Source organism: Meriones unguiculatus, chromosome 10, assembly GCF_030254825.1.
Source record: "Meriones unguiculatus strain TT.TT164.6M chromosome 10, Bangor_MerUng_6.1, whole genome shotgun sequence".
Lineage (NCBI taxonomy): Eukaryota > Metazoa > Chordata > Mammalia > Rodentia > Muridae > Meriones > Meriones unguiculatus.
Window position 1 is genome coordinate 4620355 of NC_083358.1, and position 21167 is coordinate 4641521.

At 52.6% G+C, this 21167-nt stretch overlaps 1 protein-coding gene across 3 annotated transcripts; it reads left to right on the forward strand.

Moving 5' to 3' along the window:
* Positions 1-762: 762 nt before the first annotated feature.
* On the forward strand, positions 763-20261 carry Ccsap (centriole, cilia and spindle associated protein). Of its 3 annotated transcripts, XR_009594496.1 has the most exons (5): positions 763-895; positions 1151-1538; positions 12058-12326; positions 14447-15259; positions 18418-20261. XR_009594496.1 is itself a non-coding variant. In XM_021650122.2 (4 exons), exons 2-4 carry the CDS (start codon positions 1250-1252, stop codon positions 14621-14623), a joined length of 735 nt encoding a protein of 244 aa, XP_021505797.1. In that variant the 5' UTR covers positions 763-895; positions 1151-1249; the 3' UTR covers positions 14624-16701. The 3 variants fall into 3 exon arrangements, 2 of the variants coding, with proteins under 2 accessions (XP_021505797.1, XP_021505796.1); XM_021650122.2 differs by lacking the exon at positions 18418-20261 and having other exon boundaries at positions 14447-16701; XM_021650121.2 differs by lacking the exons at positions 763-895; positions 18418-20261 and having other exon boundaries at positions 1118-1538; positions 14447-16701.
* Positions 20262-21167: the final 906 nt, after the last annotated feature.

Consider the following 21167-nt stretch of genomic DNA (forward strand, 5'->3'; position numbering starts at 1 on the left):
ACGGTTTATAAGCTAAGAAAGAGTCCTGGCAGGAATAGTCACATGGGAATAGCTCATCTGAACTGCAGGCGCAGAGTAACCTGCTTACCATGGTAACACATCCTGGCTTGGGACTATATATATATATTAGCAACGTTATCTTTCTTGAACGCCTTTCTTGTCAAATCTTCCTGCAGCTGCCGCACCAAGGCTCCTTTTTATGAAAGCAGTTTGCAGAGCAGGATTGCAACAGTAACAACCCGGTAACAAGCCAAACATTTGCCCCAGCTCCTTGAGCAGGCCTAGGGTTCTCATTAGTTAGATTGACAAAAGTTGGCCTGTAGGTAAGACGGGGCAAGGGCAGGGGAGGCAGCTCACACTTGTCCTTCCAGCACTTGGGAGGTTGAAGCGGGAGGATCAGGAGTTCAAGATAAGCTTGGGCTCTGGAATGAGTTCTAGGCTACATGAGATTTGTCTCAAAAGGGGGACCGGGGAGGGAGAGGCGGGGAGGAAAATGTGTTAAAACACGGAAAAACAAGTCGTCAAGGCCTGCGTGCCCGGGCGTTGTGAGCAGGGAGGAAGGACACATGCTTTGGGCCTGGCCCCGGCGCTGGTGGCTCACAGGCGCGGGCTGCACCCAGAGCTGAAGCCTGCTCCGGAGGGCGCCAGGAGGGAGTGGGCGAGCGAGCTGGGGGTTCGGAGCAGCTCTGCGGGCGCGGTAGCGGGCGGGGGCCCGCCTGGAGCGCGGGGAGGTGCAGGCTCCGGGCTGGGCGGCGCCTTCGCCTCCGGCTGCCGTAGGACCGCGGGGCCGCCGCTCCGTCGGCGACATCTTGGTGGAGGACGCGCGGCGGGGAAAAGGCCGCTCGCGCCGGAGCCGCGGCGCCGCGATCTCCGCTGACCTCGGGACGCGCGGGAGGTAAGGCCGCTGCTCCCGGGGCCCCACTCCCCGCGCAGGGGGCTGCCCGCGGGCCCGGATCCCCCCTCGCCCCGCCCCGCCCCGCCCCGCCCCCGTCCCCGCCGGTGGAGCCGACCCCGGGTCCCCGCCCACGTCCCTCCCGGAACCCCGCCCCCGCCGGCCCCAAGCCACTGCGCCCTCCCGGCCCGGACTCCGCCCCTCGGCCCGGAACACCCCGTCACAGACCCGCCCCCTCTCCGCCCCTCCTCGCCCCAGCGTCCGCCCGCCGGTCCGGGCGGGGCTCCGGGTTTGAACGGCGCGGCGGGCCGCGCCTGGGAGTCGGGGCCCGTAGGCGGCGGCGGCGGCGGCGGCACCATGTCCCCGGGCAGCGGGGTGCAGAGCGAGTACATGAAGCGCTACCGGGAGCCGCGCTGGGACGAGTACGCGCCGTGCTACCGGGAGCTGCTGCGCTACCGCCTGGGCCGCCGGCTGCTGGAGCAGGCGCACGCGCCCTGGCTGTGGGACGCCTGGGGCCCGGACGGCTCGGACGCCGAGCCCTCGCCCAGCCCGGCGCCCAGGGCCGCGTCCGCGGAGGACGGCCGGCCGGCGGGGGAGCGCGGCGCGGAGCTGCGGGACGCCGAGGAGCCGAGCGCGGCGCGGCCAGGTACGGGCACCGCGGCGAGGTCGGGTACCGGCGCCGCTCGGCCGGGCCGCGCGCTGCGCCCTCCCCGGCGGGCGCTTCCTGTGTGGGTTCGGGTTGCTTTGGTCGGGGTTGGCAGGATCCGCTCGCTGAGCCAACCGCGGGAGGGGGCCGGGGGAGCCGCGATTCCGTCCCCCCGCCCGGGCTCCCCTCGTTTGCTGACCCTTGGCGGAGCCTCTCTGACCTCCAAGCGCCTCTCCCCCGGCTCGGGGGTCCCTGGTCCGGCAGTGGCCGTCTCGGGAGCCCTGGGTCCCCCCGAAGGGGCGTCTGTCTGTCCGCGCGTTCCTCTCGGAGAGAGGAGCCTTCCACCCAGGGATGGCCCAGGAAGCTGGGGACCCCCGGGCTGTCACGGGGGGGGGGGGTCACGGTTGTCTGTGTCAGCGCCCTGGCCTGGCCGCGCTGGCTCTGAAGACTGGACGAACCCACACCCTGTCAGGCTGCGAGCCGCGCTGCCCGGAGTAGGGCCGCCAGCAGGGAGGCCCGGGGTGCCCGCCGGGCTCAGGGCCTCGCTTCGGCACACCCGGACATCTCCATGGTGCCAGCCACCTCCTCGACGGCTCACCGGAGCCGAGTGATAGAAGTTACTGCTCGGCCACCCCGACCCTCAGATTGTCGTAGGATGGGGCCTTTGCTTTTAATCCCAGTTTTGTAAACAAAGACCCGGGCGCTTGGGATCCGGGGTCAGACTCTGAAAGGGTCTGGTTGCTTTGCTCTTGATCCCCTGTTTGGCTCTCCTCAGTTCCCGGCCCGGCTGGGCCGCCTTCTCGTCATCCGGTCGCTTGTGACGACCATCCCGATGCCTCACTGATGAGGTTAGAAATCAGGGCGGCGTGTGGTGGGGGCTGGGAGCACGCCTCCCGGTTGTCACGGAGCAAACGGAGCCCTTGCTAATGGTGAGGCTTATTTTACTGTGACGAGTACCAGGCTTTTCTTCTCTCTCCGTGATTTGACGAGGTTCCCTGCTCTGGCGTGTGCTGTCTGAAAGCTGTTGGTAGAGGCCCGTGTTTGCCTCTTATTGAGTGCCCTGAGGTCGTGATCATTTGGGTTTCCATAGAGATGCTGAGCCGTCCCCAGAGATTCGCAAAACCCTTGCTAAATTTTTGGTGTGTAGGCATTAAGGGAAATAGATGTGACCTGCTTTCGGGATTCTCCGTCACAGGCTCGTTTGCATGGTCCCTGCGCGACAGTGTCGGTATGGGAAGGGTTCCTGGCGGATGCTTCTGGAACTCGCTCTGTAGACCAGGCTGGCCCTGAACTCAGAGCTCCACCTGCCTCTGCCTGCCGAGTGCTGGGATTAAAGTGTCCCAGCTGCAGCTTTTACATACAGAATCTTGTAGCTTCGGGAAGCGAATTACAAGGCCATGCTGCCTTCCCGAAGCTGCCTACTTGTCAGGGAACCTGCTTCTGGCTCCTCTGACTTTCCCCTTGTTTCTTTTTGTGGTACCGAAGATTGGAGTCAGGACCGTGGGTACGGGAGGCAAATGCTCTACCACTAAACTCCGTTCCTACATCCTTTGTATCTTGTTTTGAGACAGGTTTCGCTAAGCGCATGGCCTCGCACGGTCTCTGTAGCTCAGGCTGGCTCGGATGTAGGGTTGTTCAGTCTCCTGGTGTCACAGGCCTGTGCTGCCAAGCCCAGCCACTTTTTATTTGTATTCTTGTTTCGGGACCAGGTCTTGCTGTGTTGCCCGGGTTGGCCTCACACTCCTGGGCTTCAGCCATTCCCCCGTCCCGGTTTCCTGGGTAGCTCAGCCCAAGGGGAGCACCCTCACACCTGGCTGATATTTATATGCCTTTATTGACAGTAATTGATAGCCCCCACCCACACACCCGGTTTTTACCTTGGCTTGTAACTTTATTTCTGCTCTGCTAACGCACACATTCTCCACAGCCACAGTCTGTGTGATTTTGGGCGCAGGGGAGTGGACGGGTGCTCAAAGCTGACCCACTTTGCTTCTCTGGGTCCTTTTTCTCTCACACACAATGTAGCCAGTTCATCATCACGCTCACCTAACTCATCCCTCGGGGCCACTGACCTACTTCTGTCTGGCCTGCCTGCGGCCCTCGTGGCAGGCTCCGGCCGGCGCGTGCAGTCTGGAGAGGGACCTTGGCATTGCCTCAGGCACTCCTAGCTTCCCTCCCGCAGGCGGGAGTCACTGTCGCATTTTGAATTCCACCCCTCATTGGTGGAGGTCATCTATCAGCTTAAGAAAGGACGAGTGAGAAGTTGAATTTCTGAGGAAAAAAAACAACTCGTAATTTTTGAGTTCGTGATGGCTTACTGTAGCTAAGACATCTGGAGGCATTGCTCCAGTGCTCCCGAGTCTTGAAGCATGCCTGTAATGGCCCCAGGGGGCTGTTAGACTCTTTTGTCTGTCTCGACTCTCTGAGCTGATGGAGGTCACCTGCAACTCTCTTAAATATTTCTATTTTACCGGTTTTTGCTTATGTCTGTGCACCGTGTGCATGCAGTACCTCTGGGGGCCAGGAGAGGGCGATGTGTCCCCTGGGATGGAGGTTGCGAGCCTCCCTGTGGGTGTTGGAATAGAACCCGGGTCCTCTGGAAGAGCAGCCAGTACTCCTAACAATGCACCATCTCTCCAGCCCCGAAACCCTCCTTAATTCTGGGGAGTCTTCTTGAATTATTGTATTTCACTCGTTTCCCCTCTTTTGGTGGTGTGAGTTTGTTTTGTGGTGCTGGAAATGGAACTCTATACTGTATGAACCAGGAAAGCACTGAGCAGCTGATCCTCTGTTCATTCTTTTTTAATTTTTTAGAAATTAAAAACTTGTTAAATAAAAATTATACAGTTTACAGTTCACCTTGTGATGTTTCCACAAGGGTACAAAGTGTTAATGCTGGAATCAAGTTTAGCGTGTGCATCATCTCAAACGCTTGGCAGCTCAGTTGATAAAGTGCTTGTTTGCATATGTAAAGCCCCGGGGTTCGATCCCAGGCACCAGCAGATGCAGCTGCTGGGCTCGCAGGAGGGTACGACCCCTGCTTCCAAATTCAGGTTCTCTCGCAGTTACATTGTATCTTTTGGAAAAGGCTTTATTACAGGGTTTTGTTTCTCTTTGTGTGTTTAGCAGTCATCTCCTCCCCTTTTTGTTTTGTTTCTTTTTGTTTCAAAATCTCTACTGCTCTCTGGAAGCCTTTTTCTTTTTCCCCCAAATGAATGGGATTTGATGGCTTCTCTTTCTTATTTGAGAAATGGCTGTGAAAAGTTCTTTGTAAGTTCCACGTGCCCTGTTGGAGGTGCCAGTGCTTGGGCTGTGGGAATTCTGGACCTTTCTAGCCGTCCTGCTTTGAACAGTGGTGAAGACCGCCTCCAGATTTATTTTTGTGATACTGGAGATTCAACACAGGGCTTCTCCGTGCCAGGCAAGTGTGTCACCGCCAGCCTACAGAATGCCAGGCTGCCAGCCTGTTATTCCACAGCCACCGTTTTCAACTGCATGCTACTTAGCCCTCCTCGCTCGTTCCACCTCTCGCCTCTTAGCATTTTTTGGTGGGAGGCAGAACATTTCAGAAGATCCTCTCTCTCTTCAAGGTGTTCTCAAATTCAGTGGTGTGCCTTTCTGTATGCATTCTTCCACTGTATTGGACTTTTTGATATGGAAGCTTTCTTGCAGTTCAGGATTTCATAATACAATCATTTCCTCTGTTTGGAGTTTCACTATCTTTTTCTTCTCTCTCTTCCTCGTATTGAATCCCTCCCCTCCCTTTTTTTTCTCTTCTTTGAGACAGGGTTTCACATTATAGCCCAGACCGATTTCATACTGATTTTCCTGCCTCAGACTTCTAAGCACTAGGATTGTAGATCTGTCCCATCATGCCCAGATTTCCTTCTTTCCTTCCTTCCTTCCTTCCTTCCTTCCTTCCTTCCTTCCTTTCTCTCTCTCTCTTTCTTTCTTTCTTTCTTTCTTTCTTTCTTTCTTTCTTTCTTTCTTTCTTTCTCCTTCATTGGCTGATAACCTCTTAAATCAAACTTTTAACATTTTGAAATTAAGGATTTTATTTTAGTGCTGGGTGTGGTGGTCCAAGCCTTTAATTCTAGCACTCAGGTGGCAAGGTAGGTGGACCTCTGTGAGTTCCATGTCAACCTGGTCTACAGGGTGAGTTCCAGGACAGCCAGTGCTGCATATGAGACCTGTCTGTAGAAAAAAAAATTTATGTTTTGTATATGAGTGTTTTGCCTGCATGGATATGGTCCCTAGAGAGGCCTGCAGAGGGGAACAGATCTCCTAGGGCTGGAGTTACAGTTGTGAGCCACCATCTGCTGCTGGGATGGAACCTGGGTCTTCTGGAAGAGCAGCCAGTGCTCTTAACTGCCAAGCCATCCATGCAGAGTCTCATATTGGTCTTGAACTCTCCACCTTCTGCTTTAACCCGGTTATCTGGTCACAGGTGTGAAATACTGTACCGATCTCTGTCTTTTTTGTTAAAGTATGTACTGTGGGCTAGTGACATGGCTCAGTGGGTAAACTGCCAAGCCCGACAACCTGAGTTTGCTTCCCTGGGACCCACATGGTGGAAGGAAGGAACCAACTTCTGCAAGCTGTGCTCTAACCTCTACACATACACACTCCTACACACACACACACACCTACACACACACACACACACACACACGCCTACACACACACACACACACGCCTACACACACACACACGCCTACATACATATACACTCACTCACACACAAATGTCACTGGAGAGGAGGCATAACCAGGTGTCTGCTCTAGACCTATCTGCTTATATTTAAGGATGAGGCTGAACGTGCTTTCAGGGACCCAGATGTGGAGTCTTGGGGTGGTTCATTGGCTGTATAAGAGAAAGACACAGGTGTTTCTCTGGGACATTTAAATATTACCCTCTGGGAGTCTCCTGTGTGCCCTTCCCAGATGGTGCCTCCAATCTTGCCCCAGGGGAACCTGCCAGTCTGTCACATGTGTGGAGCCCAGGAGGAAGGCTATAGAGGAGGGCTGTCTGTGCTGAGGCCTGCTGTCCTGGTCCGAGGCTGCACCCTGGCTCCTGCTGTGCTGGGGTGTGAGTTCCTGAACAATCACAGAAAAAAGAAAAAGAAAGGAAAGAACAAAAGAGTATGAGCGGATTATGCATTGCTGCAGAAACAGCCCCCTAAACTCAGTGGAAACCATAGGCACTCCTGAATTGTAGGCTGTGTTGGGCTAGACACAGGCCCCTTTCCAAGGCCACACACCTTCTGATCAGTATTATCCTCGGCCTCTGCCGAGAGGTCAGCCGAGCTGTTGCTAGGTCAACACTTGCAAGGCTTCCTCCCTGGCTGGGCCCGCCTCAGCCTGTGCAGGTGGTCTTTGGGACAGCGCAAAATGCAGCTGCGCTGGGTGGGGCCTGACCTTTGGATCACTGTCTTTCCCTCTTACCCTGCCTTCCTTAGAAGTTACAGAAGTCGGCTGGGTGGCGGTGGTGCAGAGGCTGGAGGATCTCTGTGAGTTCAAAGCCAGCCTGGTTGCTCTACACAGTGAGTTCCAGGGCAGCCAAGACTGCATAGAAAACCCTGTCTCAAAAAACCAAAACAGCAACAAAAAAGAAGTTACAGAAGTCTGCTCAAGCCTGGAGTTGGGGGTACCCTAACGCGGTTCTTAGTGGAGATGTGTCCATTGCTTTTCAGAAGGGTGTGGTGTGGGGGCTGGTGGTGGTGAGCCTTTGCTAAGGAAGTCCACCTCCCTGGCCATGTGAGAACTCTGCACCTCATGGACCACCACGCCCAGATCTGTTTTTGTTGTTCCTTTTTTGTTTGTTTGTTTTTTGTTTTGGGGGTTTTTGTTTGTTTTGTTTTTTTCAGACAGGGTTTCTCTGTGTAGCCCTGGCTGTCCTGGATTTGCTTTGTAGACCAGGCTGGCCTCGAACTCACAGGGATCCCCCTGCCTCTGATTCCTGAGTGCTGGGATTAAAGCTACCTTCCTCCAGTTTTGTTTTTCAGAGAGGATTTTTACAGCTAGGCATGGTGGCACATGCCTTTAATCCCAGCACTTCGGAGGCAAAGCAGGCAGACCTCTTTGAGTTCGAGGCCAGCCTGGTCTACAAAGTAAGTCCAGGACAGCCAGAGCTGCTGTCAGAGAAACCTTGTCTTTGAAAACCGAGAATGAGGAGAGAGAATCTTACCACATACATAGCCCAAGCTGACCTTGATCTGGTGTTCTCCATTTATGACCTCCACCCTGGGATTACAGGCTCCTGCTACCTCGTAACCCAGGTTGGCCTCAGAGTTAGTAGATGGCAGAGGTGACCTTGAACTCCTCTGTTGCTCTGCTTATATCTCCCAGCTGTGATTACAACAACTTTAACTTGTGGTGAAATGTATAGAACACAAAGTTTCCCATTGTGACCTTCTTAGAGACGCCCAATCCCTGGCACTAAGCGCTGCATGTGCTTTACCACCGCAGGTTTTAGTTTCCATACAGGCTTGTTTAAACATGTGTTTTCTGTCTGTGTGTGTGTCTCAGTGTCCTGCTTTCCCACCGTCTACTTATTCCCCGAGACAGGCTCTCCCAGTGAATGTGGCGCGGGCTGGTGCCCAGTGAGCTGCAGCAGCGGTCCCCTTCTTCACCACCTGACCCGAGCCCCAGCGCTGAGGTCACGGGTGCATGGTGTGACATGGACTCTGCGTGTGCTGGGATCTGAACTCACGGACTCAGGCTTACATCCTGAGTACTCGTACCCCGTAGCCATTTCAGTCCCTCTGTGTGTTTGTAAATTTCAAAAATGGAAATTCCTGTTGTTGGCATTTTGAGACTGGGCTTCACTCTGTAAACATTTTGTTCAAACAGGATTTAAAAGCAGATGCCTGCATGTAATTAGCATGTCCCAAGAACTCAGTGTGTTCTTGAACTCAGAGTGATCTGACACTTACAGCAATGCTCTTATCTCCGCCTGCCTAGTGCTGGGCCTCCGAGTGCTGGCCACCGCCCTGAGCTCAAAATGAAAGAGAACCCAAAGTTAGTGTACGTAGCCTCACTTTCCCAGTGGTCGAGAGAGCGTGATCTGTGTAGCTTCAGTCTCTGTAGACTGTGAAGATCCCCCTTAGACTTTGGATGTGGAAAGCTTGCGCGTGTTCCGCAGCTCTTGCACCAGCTCCCCCCGCCGGGTCATCTGTCCTGCATTACTTGTGGTCTGCTTTTCCCCCTCTCACCAGGCTCTTGAAAACAGCTCCGCGGTAGTAGATGCATTCTCTCTAGCACCTGCCGGGGTGTTACTGAATGGTTGGCTGTGACTGCCCAGCAGAGGAGCACAGTCATCTCATTTTATTTACTTGAATTTGTTTTTAGTAACCACACGAGACCGCAGGCTATTGCATTGGTCAGCTCCATCCTAAAGACTGGATTTATCTGAATTTGGCTGTTCTCTTGGTTGGTGAGAGAAAAACATTGGAATCTTCCTGTCCCTTGTGGGAAATGAAGTTTTTGTTTGCCTAAAAATGCCCTTATTTTGAACATCATTCTTTCAAATAGGATCTTAAAAGCATATACTTATATCTAATTACCACATGGCAGGCATGATTTTGAGTGTTTTATAAATATTAAAATTACAGTGCTATGTTCTGTCTCTTCTGTTCTGTCCGTCTTTTGTCTCCTGCGGGGCATAATTTTCAAGCATTATCTTCTTAAGCACAGGGTGTAAGCACCGTTATTTCACAGGCTGTAGATGATCGCTTAAGTGTCTTGTCTCGTGCTCCAGCTGGTGCTGGGCTATGTGACACTGTGGTGTGTGTGAAAATTATTTGCAGGAGTTATTTGGACTCCGGGGTCCTGCATAGGTCCTGTGGGCCATGACCTTTGTACCTCACTGTGCTGTTTTGGCTCCAGCAGCTCAGCCTAGCTGTCTCTGCTGCTTGGTTTGATCCCTGACCCTCAGGTCCTGCCCCTAGCACCCGTCCTGCCCCCGCCTCTCTGATAAGTTGCTTGGTTTCAGTCTTCTGTGGAGTGTGGCTCTTCCGTAGGTTTTGCTTTTCCAGACATCCCCCCTTTGGCCCACTCTTGGGTTCATTCTCTGTCCCAGGGCTGTAGCTTTCCATGCTTCTCCTGGGCGGAGCTGCGCACTCAGACCCTGGTCCCTGCTCTGCCTTCCCTCTCAGGGCGCCTGTGGATGTCCCCTGTCAACCTGCCCGGTGGCTCCCTCCTCTACAGTTCCCTCCTTCCTGCCTGGGCTGCCTGGGCTGCCTGGGCTGTGGGTAGGAGGGCCATCTGTTTAGAGCATCTGTGGAGACCAATCAGGTTCTTCTGCCCCCCACCTCCATCCCTCGGTGCCAGCATGGTGCCAGTGTGTCTGTTTACCCTCGTCTGCTGTCAGCCTTTCCTGCCAGGCCCTTGGTCCTGTTCTCTTATCCAACCCATCTTAAAATATAGACAGGGCCACATTATTTCTAAGCTTCAAGTCCACAATTCCCTGTGATTCCTAGGCTATAATCACCCCCACCTCCAATCCAAGTTTGGCACAGAAAGCTCTATTTCCCTAGTGCCACCTGCTCCCGGCCTGGAGACCATGTCCTCAGAACTGTTTATTATTCCCTCTTCCCCTTCAGTGAACATTCCCCCTCTGGTCCTAAGAAGGGTGTTATTGTCCTGTCTGGATGGGCTGCCCTGGGAGAGCTGGAGGCGAAGGGATCCAAACCTCAGTCTCTGCACAGGCCCTGCCACAGGCCACTCTTTCTCTTCGCCTCTGAGGTTTCTGCTCTCCCTCCTCCTACACTAAGGCGAGGCAGGGTCTGGGTACAGCATGCAGAAAGGCACTTGGGTGAGCAGACTCAAGTTCCTGGGCTGAAGCCAGCGTCCCTTCACCGTGAAGGTCCCTGCTGGGATCGCAGCCTGGGTTCTAGGGCTTGGCTTCAGTCGTGCGGTGTATAGATGCTCAGTAAAATGAATGAGTTGTCAGAGCTAAGACATCTAGGGCAGAGGTAAGTAAAGGTTTTCTGCAATCCGCCGCACCCTGGCAGGATCACATGCATGAAGATGAAACAGATGCCCCTCGAGGGCAGCAGGGCCGAGGGTCTGTCCTCTGAGGGGGGCGCAGCTTTGCAACAGCAGTCTGTGACGTTGTCAGGAAGAGCCGAGTTGGAGCAGCTGAAGGAGGGGGTGTGATGCCTGAGCAATGGCTGATTCATGCGGAGCTCATATTCCAGTGTGTGTAGGTGGAAGGAAGTGGGCTCAGGAAGGATTTATGCAAAAGAAAAAAAAAAGATGGTGGTATTAAAATGTCAAACATCCCAAAAGCTGGGTAAGGGAAATGGAGACGTTCTGGAGTGTTCCTTCATCCTTGAACAGGTTTGGAAACAGCATTTTCCCAAGTCTGCTGACACCACTCGGGCCCCCTCAGGCCATGCCTGTCACCTTTCCCATCGCTGTGACCAGATACCTGATAAGTAGCCACCGAAGGCAGGAAGGTTTCTCTTGACTGTCTGGACAGGGTCCATCGTGATGGGGAAGGTTTCTCTTGACTGTCTGGACAGGGTCCATCATGATGGGGAAGGTACGGCAGAGGTTATGGCACCTAAGGTGAGGCTGCTTGCTTCCATCTTGATGGTGCAGGAAACAGAAACCAGGTCAAAACTGGGCTCAAGCTCTAACCTGTAATATACTCATTCGGTGGTGACTCGCCTCCTCGATCAAGACCACACAAACCCCCAAAACCACACCCCTGCTGGGTCAGATGATGGCCTTACCCGTCCAAGCACAACCTGACTCAGGAGGTCACTTCCTCCAACACCTCTCGCCATTCAGCGCTGGGCCTACGCTGGAGAGGGCTGCCTTCAGGCAAGGGGCGGTGGTGGCCGTATCTTGCTGTGACAAGGGCCCTTCCACCCAGGTGGATGGCCACCTCTTCAAGGAGGTTTTCCACAATCAATGTGCATCAGAAAGGAAGAAGAGTGGGACTCCAAGGTTGGCCTCACCCACCCCCAGAGGACATGCACAGATGGGCCTGTGGCCTGAGCTGCCAAGGTGCACACACTCACTTGTCGGGGTGACAGTGAATCCTAAGGGTGGCCGTCGAGGTTGTTTTGGAATTGTTTTGGTTTAATGTTGATACCTTTGTCATCAGTTTTTAAAAACAGGATAAATGCTTTAACAGTTATTTTACAGTTTTTTTTTTCTAAGCTGGGCATGGTGGTGCATGCCTTTAGTCCTAGCACTCAGGAGGCCTAGGCAGGCAGATCACTGTGAGTTCAAGACCAGCCTGGTCTACAAAGCGAGTCCAGGACAGCCAGAGTTACACAGAGAAACCCTGTCTCAAAATACAGAAAACAAACAAACAAAAAACACAAAACAAAATAAAACAAAAAACCAAAAATTGTTTCTATCACTTGATTTAAGTAAAGCATGCAAGATGAAGCCATAGTTAACATGTAACTGACCCGATAAGATTTTTATTTTTTAATTAAATTAATTGTATAAAAACTTGATTCAAAGCATTTCTATCTTGTCTCATCCCCTTTTTTCAAAAGCATCGCCAGTAAAAGGCATAGACGAGAAACCTGAACAGCAAGCCGGGACAAAAGAGGCTGACAGGGCGGCCAGCGGCCCGGAGCCCCGACAGCATCCTGGTGTCTTATTTGCCAAAGGAAGTAAGAAAGCCCCTGGAAGCCCCCAAAGGTCAACCAGCAAAACAAAAGAGAAGAAGCACCCATTTGCCCTTTACGGCTGGGGAGAGAAACGGACGGACACGGGGAACCAGAAGACACACAACGTCTGCGCCTCAGCCTCTGTCCATGAGGTGCGCCCTGACCTCGGGCCGCTGCTCCCGAGGCTGTCCATGCGCTGGGCCGTGGGAGCTCCTTGGGTGGTGTGGGGTCCATGGAAGCCAAAAGAAGGGGGCTCTGGTCCTAGGAAGATGGAGCAGACTTTGGTAGCCTGGGGTACAGCCGGGCTCGGGTCTGCTGACAGGGGGGTCCATGTCTTTGTGGCTTCTGTGGTCTGGGCCACCTGGAGAGCTCTCAGGTTTGGTAAGCTGCTGTCCTTGGCCAAAGGCTTTCTCCTTGGTACGTCCGACTGCTTGGAATCTACTAGGGACCTCAGTTTTCCCTTCTGATGAGACTCAGCTCATTGATTTCCTATTTGTCCGCAATAGTGTTGTTGTTGTTGGTTTTAATTACGTATGTTTTTCATTTTATGTGCATTGGTGTGGCTTGCATGTATGTCTGTGTGAGGGTGTCTCATCCTCTGGAGTTGGAGTTACAGACAGCTGTGGGCTGACATGTGGGTGCTGGGACTTGAACCCAGGTCCTCTGGAAGAGCGGCCAGTGCTCTAACCACTGGGCCACCTCTCCAGCCCCTGCAATAGTGTTTTGGTCCCCTGAGCTCCAGGCATCTGGCTCAGCCTTGGCTTGTCACCCCGTCAAGACCTGAGACATTAGACATGAGGACCCTCAGTTGTCGCTATGTTCCTACGGGTTCATGTGTAACTAGTGTGCTAGCACCAGCTGAGTGCCAGGGATGCCTTAGGAACAGGCAGGAAGAGAAACCGCAGGCTCAGTTTCCCCTGTAATGTCAGGCGAGTTCCCAGACCAGCGTCCAGATGCTGTGCGTGTGACGTGGATGGTGAGACAAGCTGTCACTAACAGGGTTCTGACAGTTTCTGGGACAGTTTCGCAGTGTGTATCTGTCACAGGATTAAACTCCCTCACATTTTGTTTTGCTTTATTACTCTATGTACATTTTTGAGACAGGATCTCAGGGAGCCCAAACTAGGCCTGAAACTCATGGTGTAGCCAAGGATGACCTTGAACTTCTGATCCTCTTCTCAAGTCCTGGGATTACAGGCCTGTGTGCCTGCACCTGCTGCCCTCCACATTTCCTGGTGCAGTGTTTTAAAGCGTTACAGACAACCAGACTCTTTTACATGCTTACTGTGGCAGAGTCCCCGCAGTTTTCCAGAGCTTGCTGTAGTGGTGTACCTGCAATCTCAGTACTTGGGAGGCAGAGCCAGGAGGATGTAGGGAGTTGCAGGCCAGAGAACTTCAAAGCCAGATCATCCTGTTCAGTAAACAAACAAACCATGCTCTCCCAGGCTGGTCCCAGATTGATGCAAGTTAGCTGCTTGCCATTTCTACCTAAAGGTTTATTGATTGATTGATTGATTGATTAAGATTTATTATGTGTGCAGTATTATGTCTGCATGTGCACCAGTGTGCCAGAAGAGGGCGCCAGATGGTTGAGAGCCACCAGTGGCTGCTGGGAACTGCACTCAGGGCCCCTGGAAGAGCAGCCAGTGCTCTTAACCTCTTAATCTCTTTAGCCCCTAAATGTCTATTTTTAAAATATTATTTTTAGTTTGTGTGTCTGTCTGTCTGTCTGCATGTGAGTGCTGGTGTCTCCAAGGCCAGAGACATCAGATCCCTTTGGAGCTAGAGTTAAAGATGGTTGTGAGCTGCCTAGCTTGGGTTCCAGGACTTGAACTCGGGTTCTTGGCAAGAGCAGTACTTGTTCTTGTCCATGAGCCATCTCTCCAGCTCTAAAGTTTAATTTTCTGTTGCTCAGCTTTGCCGTCATTGCAAACAGGGTGAATTGTGGTGAAAGGATAATTTACTCTGCGAAGCGTTGGTGCTATAGACTGGCAGAGCTTGACTCCTCGCTTCAGGATACCAGACTAGTAACAGCAGGCATCCCAGGCTGGCACTGAGCTTTCTGTGTAGCCACGGATGGCTTTGAACTTAGGATCCTCGTGCTTCTACCCCCATGAGCCGGGGTAGCTCCGTGCCTGGGGATAGCGGCCAGAGGCCAGGGCTTCCCGTGTGCCAGGCCGCGCAGAGCGGTAGCCCCAGACTTGTAGTTGATATTCGTAGAAGTTGGCCCGACCTACTTAGGCTACTACCTTTATTTCTGAACTTTCTTTAGATTCACGAGTCAGCACTTCGAGCCAAGAACAGAAGACAGGTGGAGAGAAGGAGGCTGGCTGCCCAGAGGCAGCGGGCGCACTCTGCGGACGAGGAGAAGGGCCAGAGCGCAAAGCCGCCTCCCGCGGAGAACCCCTGGCTCACGGAGTACATGCGCTGCTACTCGGCCCGGGCGTAGCTGCCCGACCTCCTCTCCGTGCGTTCACGCGGTCCCAACCTCCTCTCCGTGCTCACGCGGTCCCGACCTCCTCTCCATGCGCGGCCAAGCGAGGCCGCTCACGGCTGGAAGAAACCGCCCTGCAGGGCCCCTCGGAGAGGCGGCTCCGCTTTCCTGGTGGTCGGCCGCCCGCCCTAAGTGGGGCCGACCATGGAAGCCATATGTGTTGGCTTGCTTATGAAGACAAGTCCCCAAGGCCTGACGTTCTCGCAGGAGTTTTATTTCAGCGATTTTAGTCTAAGGAGACCCCCACACCGAATGCCTTTAACTGGCTCTAGGCGCTTCCTGTCCCCGCCCTCCTGCTGTCCTTTCTGACCCCACTCCACAGCTGGCAGGGCATCCCCCAGTGCAGGACTCAGCGGCCCATCTGTGCAGTCCGCCTTGCAGGGAGCGCCCAGGAAAGCGAGGGCATCGCGTGGATCAGAGCTGCTCCGGGCACACCGGCAGCTGCGGAGGCTACGCTGGTGTGTTTCACTGCATCTTCACGTAGACTGTGAGACTGAAGAAGTTTCTGGCCAGAGCAAGGGTCACCCTTTCTCCTTAAATCACCACCTAGGCATTTCATTCCTATGTAGTTGACTCGTTCTGGTACACCCGGTGAGTGACGTGCATGTTTAGGGCAATGACGACATGCCTCAGAGCCAGGGTCACCATCCCTTTTACACGGGTAGGCACAGTTGGCCGCTAAGACTGACTCCCTCTCCTAAGAGAGCGGACGATGCTGATAAGAACTTGTCATCTGAAATGACAGCTAATGAACTGAGTTTGTTCGGCCTGTGCAGGTGGGACCTGCCGTCACCATCGGGGTGTCAGCACCTCCATTCTGCTCTTCTAGGGAGCACAGTGAAGGTTTCACGATGCACAGTGCTGATAGCTGGGGTTGGAAATGTGGCTGCTTGATGTCCAGCCTAATGATCTTTGCTGCCAAACTGGGAGAACAGGGCTGGCCTGGCTCTAGGGAACCACTGTCAGGGTAAAAAAAGAAAAGGTTTGAAAAACGGGTTTCCATGAGATGGGTGCCTTCCCCACCTGCAGAAGAGGCTCCGAGAAGGAAGAGCTCCCCCCCCCCATCCTTCCTGATGGACGGGCATCTTTTGTCCGCCCTACTCAGCATCTGAGTTTGTTGGGTAAAACCCAGTGCCGTGTGTGCGGATGAGCATTTCCATATTTTTACTCTGGGTTTCTGAGTATGATAGTTTCTAGAATGCAGACTGATCCCGTTCCATATAAAATTGTCCTTACAGGGTCATCTGAAAACTGCATTAAGCTTTCAAAAGGCATACTGAGGAATCAGGAGTGTTTTTTAAAAAAACTAAAAATATTTGCCTAGTTTTGTACAGCCCCCGTGTACAGAGCCCTCCCTGAGGTGTGTATTTAACTAAAGAGTAAGGTCTACGTGCTGTCTTAATGCTGCAGTGCTAGCGATAGCATGTTAACCATACAGTCCCCAGATGTCACAGAGTCGGGGCGACTGGGACAGTGGCCCAGGGTGAGCCTTGAAGGCCCGAGTTCCCCACCCAGGCTGACATAATCAGAAAGACAGGTGTGTGTGGCGAGGGCACACCCTGGCCTTCAGACTGGCTTAGAAGACAGACAGGCATCCTTTTTCACCCGTGCAGAAGTGCGGGCTGAGTCGGTGAAAGGCTGCGCTGGGTATGTTGTGGCGTTCTTTTTTACACAGAGCACAAATGACCAGGACTTTGGAGAACATTCAATGTTCGTACATGACACACGGCAGTATGGCTGGGCTGTGACCCCCCTACCCTGAATCCCTAATGTTTAGGGTTCAATTTTTCTCCTTTTAAAAAGATGGTGAATACTTTTTGAATCTATTAAATTTTTAACACATTGATCTTAACTTTTTCCTATCCTAGGAGCTAATATGGGGCAAGCTGTAAGGCAGGGAGCTAATTTAGAATTAACTTCCATGCTGGAAACCTCTGAAAATGCTTGAGAATCCAGTCATATTTAAAATAAACAATACACAAGTCTTTTTAAAGATTTGATTGTAAGGTCTTAATTAAAACATTTTTCCATAAGCCTTTTGTGGTTTTTTTTATTATTCTTACTTTAGAGTTAATAATAGAATATTGAAGTAAGAACACCAGCTCTGCTGGAGTGAGGAGAATGAGAAGAAATTAGAAATTTTTTTTTTTTGGGGGGGGAGGTGGTTGTTTTGAGACAGGGTTTCTCTGTGTGGCCCTGGCTGTCCTGGGCTCGCTTTGTAGACGAGCTGGACTTGAATTCACAGAGATCCTCCTGCCTCTGCCACCAGAATGCTGGGATTACAGGCATGTGCCACCACGCCAGGTTAGAAATGTATTCTTTTGTTTTTTTAAAAAAAAGATTTATTATCTATACAGTATCCTGCCTGCATGTACAACTCTAGGCCAGAAGAGGGCACCAGCTTTCTTTACAGATGGCTGTGAGCCACCTTGTGGTTGCTGGGAATTGAACTCAGGACCTCTGGAAGAGCAGCCAGTGCTCTTCACCTGAGCCATCTCTTAACCTCTGAGTCATCTCTCCAGTCCCCTAGAAAAGTATTCCTAAACTATGTGTTTAGAAGACATCTGATCGTGTGGCTTGGTTGTGTGTCTGCTCGGCCTCTCCACCCCATGGACTTTCTGGTGTCTTAGGCAGTCTTACCTGCTCATGGAGCAGCAGCCCAAGCTGTCAGCTGCTGTGCGACGCCTTTGCTGCTTCACGGAGGGTGGGCTGCTAACCCAAAGGCCTGTGTGCTCGTGTCACAGCAGCTGGGCTAGATTGCAATGGAAGAGAGTGGGCAAAGGGCTGCTGTTGAAGCCGTTATTCCTAAAAGAATTCCACCATGCTGGGAATGCACCTCAGTCATGGGGTGTTTGCCTGGCATGCAGGAGGCACTGGGGTCCCTGTGTGGCAAGAGACAAAGCAGCGACCAGAGATTCTGCACAACTTTTAAGTGTCCTTGGAAAACTTGGCAAGTGGAATGAGACTCCGTGACCCTTAGGATGCCAGAGCATTGCCGGAGAAGAGCGGGAGAGGCCGACACAGGGGGACAGTGAGGCGCGCTTTCAGCTCGCTGCTCAAGAAAGAGCTGCATGGCCTGCTTCATGGGTAAACTGGTGCTATGCCACGGCCGACTCCGCAGTGCCTGGCCAGGTAAGGGCTGTTTACACTGTGGCCGGGATAAGTGCAGCCCTTTAAACTTGATCCGGCCATCTCAAGATGCTCGCATCTGAATTTGACGGGGATTTGGGTGGGAGGCAGAGTCTACGTAGCGCTGAATCTCTTGGACCCACTATGTAAATCCACCTCCTTCAGCCTCCTAAGTGCATCTGCCACCATGCCTGATGATGACACTTTCTTCTTCCTTCCTTCCTTCCCTCTTCTCCTCATATGACAGGGTCTCATGTAGCCCAGGCTGGCTTTGGAACTAAGTAGCTATGCTTGAGCCTCCTGCTCTTCCTGTCTCTGCTTCTGAACTGCTGGGATTATCGATGTATGCCATGCCTAGTTAAAGAGGCTCTGAGGATGTAAGAACCCAAGGCTTCATGCATGGTAGGCAATTGCTCTGCCAATTGTGTTATATTCGAAGTCTTCAGAATAGGCTTTAGATTGGCAGCAGCTGCATATACAAAGAGACGAGTTAGTGCTATATTAAAGCCTCTGTGTACTGGCCCCGTCACTGGTGTTGGCAGTATATAAGCCCTCTGTGTACTGGCCATCTGTCACTTGTACATCTTTATGATCTTCTTCCCCCTTTCTTCTTTATCTAGACTTGTGCAAGACACAGCCCCATATCATGAGGTGGATCCGCTCCTGGGGCACATCCCAGCAAGAACATTTCGAATATGACAGCATGAGGACCAGCTGCCCTTCACCCAGGCCTTCTAAGGCACCTGGGCCAGCACCATGGATGGTGTCCCGGGAATGCAGTGATTACTGATCCTTAATACTTCTTCTTGTATGCAAAGCTGAAGACCCTTTATTCACAAGAGCTTTTAAATAATTGATATTTTCTGAAGATTTTTAAAAGCCTCTACAAGAAGCAGTTTCTGGTCATCTCCAGGCATTTTTTAGCTTCACGGACTTTTGGTTGGGGTCTGTAGGCAGCAGGAGACGGAGAGTTTATGAATCCTCATTCCCGCTCTATAGCTCATCCTGGGTTTCCTAAATAGTAACAAAGCTTCCTGTATTTAGGGAAAGTTTCATCCATTGCTTTAGCTTATTCTGAGTGCCACATTCACTTCAGGGGCCCAGCGTGCTGCTGCTCACTTGGCTCACCTGTCCTTAACTTGTATACCAAAGGAAACTGAGGCAACAGGGGACCTCAGGGTCACAGGTAGGGCAGGTCCAAACAGCACAGCCAGGACTTCAGGAATTGATGCCAAACTGGGGTCATAGTGACAGGAAGTGGGTTCAAACAATTCCACAGGGCTAACTAAATGTGACAGCCACAGTGGTGCAGGGACGAGGTCATGAGGCAGCCCCAGTGCAGGGGTGAGGTCCTGCCACTCAGCATCCAGACTGGGGGCTCAGGAGGAAAGACAGAAGATTCCGATACAGGCACTAATGTAGCCCTAATAAGCAATGAAAACGCTGAAAAGATTAGACTGTGAATGGTCAGGAAGGAAACAGATGCCATGGAGAACCAAGCGAATGGGCAAGTGTGTGGGTGCACATCTTAATCCCAGACCTGGGGAGGCAGAGGCAGGAGAACTGCACCATTGAAGCCAGCCTGGGCTACAGGGCATTTCAGGTCAGTCAGGGTGACAGAGCAAGCCTGGACAAACAAATCTGAAATGAAAATGGAACCGTGGCTGAGCACAGCTGGAGAATCTCAGTGAAGGGAGAGGAGAGAGATCCACCAGTCTGAGCAGCAGAAAGACGGAAAGAAGCAGAGCCTCGTGGGGTGTGGAAGACGGGAAAGACAAACAGCGAAGGCTTCGAAAGGTCAGAATGAGCAAGGCTGGGAACCCCCAAACTAATGAAAGGAGTGAACCCCGCGTGAGAGGGACCCAAAGAAGTGCGCTGAGCAAGCGCGGGCCCACCCAGTGCTGAGAGGCTGAGGCAGGGGGACTGAGACCATTTCAGGTTATGTCGGGTGCTCAGTCCCACAGACACCCATTAGGCCACATCCTCAAGCTGCCCAGAGCCAAGACGCCACGGAGTGCTCTAAGGAAGCCCTGTCGCACTGACGGTTTGAGTGAGGGCAGATTCTTCACAGACCATGGAAGCCAGAGGAAGTGGGTCATCGGAGTGAAAGGAAAGTGTCCACTGGGAGCCCTGTATCCAGGGCTGGGCACGTTGGCACGCACTGTAATCCCAACATGAGGGAGATGGAGTTAGGACTGCCATGACTATGGGGCCCGGCTAGGCTGTAGTGAGACCCTGTCTCAAATCTTACAGTGAGATATGTAACACTAAAAATGTCTAAGCTGAAAGAGGGCTGGCTCAGAGAGGCTGAGAAGCATTAAAAATGCAAAAGCAGCAAACCGTATCCATGAGTACTGTGCTGCCTTGGCATTTCCATGGCAGCCGTGACTCGAAGACGCCGAGGCTTCCTGGGACCACCCGACTCTGCGGAAAGTGTGAGCGCCCCGCCCAGGGAGTGACGCAGGTAAGTGCAGCCGCCCTGTGACCCAGGTATGTGCAGACACTCCGTGGACAGCTGCTGCATTGGGACTGAGGTAGAGGCTGTGTGGAAGTCTGGTTGGGGGGGGGGTGTGCTACAGAGCTGCAAGAGTCAGCTGCAGATCGTCTGATGGGATGGACAGGTTCAGAGTGAGAACTGGAGACTTGCGTCTCCCATGAGCGCTAGCGGTAGCCCGGGGGTCAGGAGAGCCCGATGAGGACCGATGGGCAGAGGCCCCAGCCCTCCAGCCGTAGCCGTGCAAACTCATCGGGGATGCAGGGCATTACCAAGACACCGATCCTACTGTAGAAACAGATCTTGCCAGTCGAAACAGTTAAGGTGATGCATCATGGGTTTTTGACTATGGTAGAATCAAACAAATTAGTGAAGATCTTAAGTCAGGTGGGAATTAAACAGCACGCACATAAAACAAATTGCCAAAGAGAAAAAGCCTCAGAATTGGAAAACATTTTAAATATCAGAGAAACTTTGGGCATATTAAGATTTGCACAAGAAAGGCAGTGCTCAGGAAATATCTTTACGGGAATGGGTTTTGCTGGGTGTGGTGACCACCACGCCTGTAATCCTACGGTTCTTAAGGCAGAGGCAGGTGGATCTCTGAGTTTTTAGGTCATCCTGGTCTACACAGCAAGTTCCAGGGCTACATAGTGAGACCCTGCCTCAAAGCAAGCGAGCAAGCCTCCATCAACTTGATAATCGTGTACGGTAAGGCATTCACGAATTTAGGAAGAGCTTCCAGATACTGTGTGATTCACCTCTGCTCACTCGGCTCCCGCTCAGGCTGGTCCTGAAGTCACCACAACCTCCTGCAGTGTGTTTACGGAGTGTTAGGATGATGTTGTGGTGCGTGCCACCACCCTGGCACACGCA